This window comes from Brachyhypopomus gauderio, chromosome 13, assembly GCF_052324685.1.
Source record: "Brachyhypopomus gauderio isolate BG-103 chromosome 13, BGAUD_0.2, whole genome shotgun sequence".
NCBI classification, from domain to species: Eukaryota; Metazoa; Chordata; class Actinopteri; order Gymnotiformes; family Hypopomidae; genus Brachyhypopomus; species Brachyhypopomus gauderio.
Window position 1 is genome coordinate 11,403,266 of NC_135223.1, and position 6,299 is coordinate 11,409,564.

Genomic DNA, 6,299 nt, shown 5'->3' on the forward strand with positions numbered 1-6,299 from the left:
TGATCCTTGTGTTTTTGTCCTTTTTGAAATAATATGAGCCTCAGTTGGCAAGGAAATCACACACACACACACACACACACACACACAATAGCTTTAGTCATCTTACACATAAGCACACTCACACAATCACTGTATATATAACTAGGTAATGTCATTAACACATTCGTCTCCTGGCATTGCGGCGTAGTGTAAGATTCTTCTCTAGTCTGTGAGAAGATGACGTTCTGCCCTGTTCCTTTGTGTATTTGTCAGATCGTAGCCTACCAACCATATGGAAAAGCTGTAGACTGGTGGTCATATGGGGTTCTCCTCTATGAAATGCTGGCAGGGCAGGTAGGTCAACACCAGCACTATCACATCTCTAGCTCTGGTCAAGAAACTCCCATGCATGGTTTTCTAGTCCAAAATAGTCGCTGCTGCAACTGAGATGAGTCACCCCTGAGACCTCTATAGGTTTATTCCAATTAAAGGTGCTGATCGGAAAGGTGTTGATCAGCAACAAAACGCATCCTTCGGCTCGAAGCCGCCACTCTCTCTGATGCGATGTGATTGGAGGATTAAAGGACTGAATGTGGGTTGGTCTGCCTTGCTGTTTATCACATACAAACAGCTCATGGAGTTCAGAGTGTAACTGCATAAAGATTTTACGCATAAAGTTGACCCTTGCAATTTCATTAACATGTAAAAACAACTTAACTGAGGGCAGAAGAAATTGCCTTCACTTCATGCATTAAGTGCTGCGTTTGCTTGTAGGGTGAACATAGGATTTGCACTGACTTCTCTTGTGGGCTTTGTGTACGAGGGAATGTTGAAGGTGTAAATTATGACACTGAAGCAGTGTGTAAGCCAACTAACCTCCGCAATGCTGTTTGACTCGAATAAAACTGTCACAAAGTATCTATAGAAGGAGAGACGGATAACATTTGGCCATTTAAAAAAAGGAAACTGAATATTTCACCCTCAGTCCTAGTAACTTACTCAGAGTTCCGAATTGTTCTTATAAGCAGAAGTCTGTTTTGGGGTTTGACCTACATTTCTGTATACTTTTTCGAGCAAATCTATGTCAGTTGACTAGACAGGGAACACAGGATAGCCTAAATAGATTATTTTGTTGTTGAAACAGTGACAAACACTGGTTTTATCTGCAGTATGGTGGTGTGGTTGTATGGGGGTGTTGTGAAAATATAGTTAGTATAGGAAATATGTCCTTTTGACAGTCCTGTGAATCGGAAACCTTGTAAGGGGCACTGTGGGAGAAGCCACTTCAGCAGTGTACCTCCTATTAAAAGAATGGAGCTTAAATGAGTTCAGTGTCCTGAAAACGTCCCGCTGAACTCTGCTTGCATTCAGGTTAACTCAAACAGCAGGATCTACAATAATTGCTTCTTAAATCAGCTGACACTCACTCCACTGGTCAGAGGAGCAGGGAATCTGACCTCCGTCTTATTTCCTTACATTAGAACCTTATATGAGTATTTCAGAAAAGCAATCCATCCTTCAAATGGTGGTGTGTTTCATAAAGAAATTCTGGGCAGATTACTGTGAAATGGGGTTTTCAATGTTAAGACAAATGCCAGGATGTGTTTTTAAAAGCTTTTCCAGCTCTGGCTTATGTGGAGAAATGAAAGAACAACTACAAGTACACTGTTTACAGAGCGTTGAGCAACATCGAGGATTTTTAAGAGTGAAAGTGATTTCTTACTAATCGTTTAAAAGGGGATTGACTCCAGTTCAAAGCACTTTTGCGATGTTTTGCATTGTTGTGTGGTTTCATTTTCACAGCCACCCTTTGACGGTATAGATGAGGAGGAGCTGTTTCAGTCCATCATGGAGCAGAGCGTCTCGTATCCCAAGAGTCTGTCTCGCGAGGCCGTCGCCATCTGCAAGGGGGTAATCAACTAGCTGCTCTTTTCAGAAGGATTAAAGTCGATGTGGAACTCCAAGTCCACCTGCTCCAAATGTAGCAGGGGTTGGACACAGCAACGTGAACAAACACAGATCAACCTTTAGTCCTGCTCCACGATGATGCATAATGATGCTCTACTGGTTGATCATCGTGATATTCTTGTCTTTCTTCTCTCTCTCTCTCTCTCTCTCTCGCTCTCTCTCTCTCTCTTTCCAGCTTCTGACCAAGAACCCAGCGAAGCGTCTGGGTGGAGGAGAGGATGCAGAGAGAGAGATAAGGGAGCACCCGTTCTTTCGCTGGATAGATTGGGACAGGCTGGAGAGACTGGAGATCCAGCCGCCCTTCAAACCCCGGGCTGTCAGTAGCACCCACAGTGTGATATTGGGGGGGGGGGGGGGGACGAGGGACGACTGTGTGTATGTATGTTTGTATGTGGGACTGTATGTATGTATGTTTGCACGTGAGACTGTATGTATGTATGTTTGTATATGTTTATGTGAATATAATATTGGCTTAATTTTGTAATATGTCCTTATGACATGAAGAATTTGTAATTTGTGTGTTTGTGTCATCGCGCCCATTGTGTCTTGCAGAGACTGCAAAATGAAAATGAGGCCAACTCTGAATGACCCCAGGCCCTGCCTGCCTATATTAATCATGCTGAAGTGTGCAGTACTCTTGCTCTGTGTGTGTGTGTGTGTGTGTGTGTGTGTGTGTGTGTGTGTGTGTGTGTGTGTGTGTGTGTGTGTGTGTGTGTGTGTGTGTGTGTGTGTGTGTGTAGTTTGCTAAATGGACTGCAGGGGGCAGGAGGTCAATCCTTGCTGCTTCCACCACACTGACCCCTTGTGCTCACAGGACAGCAGGACGCAGCCTCCTCCACCATCTCCTCCACAATCTCCTCCACCATCTCCTCCACCATCTCCTCCACAATCTCCTCTACCATCTCCTCCACCATCTCCTCCACCATCTCCTCCACCATCTCCTCCACAATCTCCTCCACCATCTCCTCCACAATCTCCTCCACCATCTCCTCCACCATCTCCTCCACCATCTCCTCCACAATCTCCTTTACCATCTCCTCCACCATCTCCTCCACCATCTCCTCCACAATCTCCTCCACAATCTCCTCCACCATCTCCTCCACCATCTCCTCCACAATCTCCTCTACCATCTCCTCCACTATCTCCTCCACCATCTCCTCCACTAGACTGAAGACGAATGCAGGAATCTGTCTGCATCTCCTCACGATGCTTAAATAACCACTGAAGATCATAACAGTGTGTTCTCTTCTGTCTACAGGGAGGGAAAAAAGGTGAAAACTTTGACAAGTTTTTCACGTCTGGCTCTGCTGCCCTCACGCCCTCTGACCCGGATGTACTTGCAGCAATAGATCAAGACGATTTTCGGGGCTTCACTTTCACCAACACTGATTTTGCCACCTCACCCCTCACTGCTGTGTGAACCTACACAACACACACCAAATTCCCACAGTCCACTTAACACGGCTCTTTTTTCTACAATCTTACTTCCTCCATAAATCATAAATTAAATGTTCTCCAATGACTACAATAACCACAATAGATTTGCCACTGAAAATTTCGTGAGCAGTAAAATCGCCAGTGTTAAATGAACGATGGAGTCGAACACACTGATCCTACACAGATTTCTTCTTTAATGAACTAGAGAATCTACTTGAATCACTGGATTTGAGATGATCCAGTATGCTCCATAGAAATCAACTAGGTATTCTATAGAAATCAGACACAAGTTATACATATAAGCATTTTTACACTTCTCTCAAACATATCAAAATTCAGAATACCAGGGGAACTATTATGGGATGTTATTTCACACAGTGACTCAGTGAAAGGGCTACTGCTTTGTGTCAGCTGCACACAGGTTAGCCTTTTTTCACCAAACCCCCCCCAGTGGTGACAGTGGGAATATCATCTAGTTAAAGGGGCACATTCGGTGGACCACTGAAGTGCATGGTGTCCAGTGAAGTCCACGTTACGGACTGTGTTTGGACTGTGTGTTTGCTCCTGTTCACAGCCAGCTGTGGTTGATGAACTAGTCCAGTATGCTGTCCCATGAATTACCATCTGATGGAACTGAAAGAATCAAATTAGACTCTTTAGAATAAAATCTCTTGGACTCTAACATCAACCCTAATCTTCAACCTGTATGTGCATGCAGAAAACCTGAATTTTCCATTCAACTCTGAAACAACCATGATAATCGACGTTGTTTAGCATTAGTTTGAATTAAAGGTCATAGCAGCTCATTTACTGTGTTACTGTGGTTACAAAGCACTGGACTGACTTCTTTAAGTTGTTAATTAAGAAACAGGGCAGCCATAGTGACTGTTTCTATGGTCCTGTTGAGAGCAGAGGTAGCCACGGTTTCTGTAGAGTACCGAAGACACCAACATTCCTTTAACCCTTACTTTAGAAAGTGCATTTATCAGTTTGGTCTAGATTGACTTTAATATTGCTCAAAACTGGTAGAATATAAATAAATAAATAAATAAATAAATAAATAAATAAATAAAGCATAATGTGGCAGTTGTGTAATTCTAACAGATGTGTACTGCAGATCCACCTGGGTGTTATGTATGTTATAAATTACATATCTGTAGTTCAAGATATGTAATGTAATGTATTAAAACTGTGTATGCTTAAACAGTGGCCTTTGTTGGGTGTTGCTTGAAAGTGTCCAAGGAGGTTGCCAGTTCTTGTGAAAAGACGGTAATCTTTCCCAATGGCCTCTGATGACACAAATGACGCGGCTTATGTGCTCTACAGATACCTACAAATCCTAATACATTTTCATGATTCACTTCCTTCTGAAATGTAGTCCTAAAATATGTGGCTTATGATGGGTTTCTGGACTGGACACTTTGGTACTCTATATGTCAAAACCATCCTTCAAGAACACAGTGGTCAGCGACAAACACGACCTCTTAGATGACTAGAGAAATGTTCGAACTGATTTTAAACAAGAGTCATGAACACTGGTGATTTTACTGTTTATTCCAGAATTAACATTACCTAACTCCTCTTACCACAGGGCATCTATTGATGTTATTGAAAAGTCCTGTCTGAATGGATTTAGACCCGCATTTGGATGGACAGAATGTTCATTATGAGAAACAATTAAATGTTTCGAGTTTAACAACTCTAACAATTACAACTCTTTCCATTTGAAATTGTAAATCAGCACATCATGACAGGATCTATTCATGATCATATTACAGTGTGAGAAAATATTATCTATACTTCATATTGTGATATTGACTGTTTAATATCTTATTTTATAGTTGTTCCATCATATATATGAATGTAATCTGTTATATGAATATGAATGTAACATATGAGAGATATGAATGTAATCTACATAAACCAAATATAGATTTCACATCAATTTAATGTTTTTAGAATAGGCTGTACCATAAGTATCACTTAATTACATGAAATCATATTCACAGTTTTAATAATAATATATTCTAACAATGTATAATATAATTAAACTTCTAAAAAATAAATACATTAAATATACTTATACATATAAACATAGACATTATATCAGTGCCCCTTTCCATTCATTAACAAATGAACATTATAAAAGCAAAAATTACTAAATTGGTTTGTCTATTTACTAAGACAAATCTGTAAATAAGAAATGTGTGGTGAGTCTATATTTAGAGTGAGTCTGTATTTGTGGTGAGTCTGTATTTGTGATGAATATATTTGGGGTGAGTCTGTATTTGTGGTGAATGTATTTGGGGTGAGTTCTCTTGCGCCTGTGTGCTTGCTATGGGGTTCTGCAGCTTTGGCTTAAAAGCGCCGTTTCAGACACCCAACCCAAAAAAGACAGTGTGCACAGCATGGCAGAACCGATCCACCCCCACAGCACCAACCCACACACCCAGCAACAGTGCAGAAAGACACAGTGACCGCATGTCACTTCTAAGGACAGGGGCACACACTGGTGAACATACTGCATCTATGTGCTCTAAAGGTTCTAGACACAGTACAGAAAAACCTGCATGCTCAAATTCATTATTATTATTATTATTATTATTATTTTATGTACCTCTCACTGTCTGCTGTTTAAAGTTGCTGTATATGCTGTTATTTAGATGATTAAGTAATATTTAAATATTTTGCCAGTGAAAAGTAACTGATAGATAGATAGATAGATAGATAGATAGATAGATAGATAGATAGATAGATAGATAGATAGATAGATAGATAGATAGATAGACAAACAGACAAACAGAGACAGGCAGGCAGGCAGGCAGACAGATAATAAGCAATGTGTACAGTAGTTTGGTAATTATTTGTTTTACTTTTGTCAGGGTGTGTAATAAAGTTCCTATGCAGATTGGACG

General features: G+C 40.8%; 1 protein-coding gene across 1 annotated transcript in view; it reads left to right on the top strand.

The window, feature by feature from the left end:
• Positions 1–6,293, top strand: part of prkcg (protein kinase C, gamma) — a 20,502-nt gene extending 14,209 nt beyond the window's left edge. The window contains exons 14-17 of the mRNA XM_076970883.1: positions 253–333; positions 1,783–1,890; positions 2,123–2,263; positions 3,206–6,293. Coding sequence (XP_076826998.1) covers positions 253–333; positions 1,783–1,890; positions 2,123–2,263; positions 3,206–3,367 — 492 coding nt within the window. The 3' untranslated portion in view covers positions 3,368–6,293. The remainder of the gene's footprint in view (positions 1–252; positions 334–1,782; positions 1,891–2,122; positions 2,264–3,205) is intronic.
• Positions 6,294–6,299: the final 6 nt, after the last annotated feature.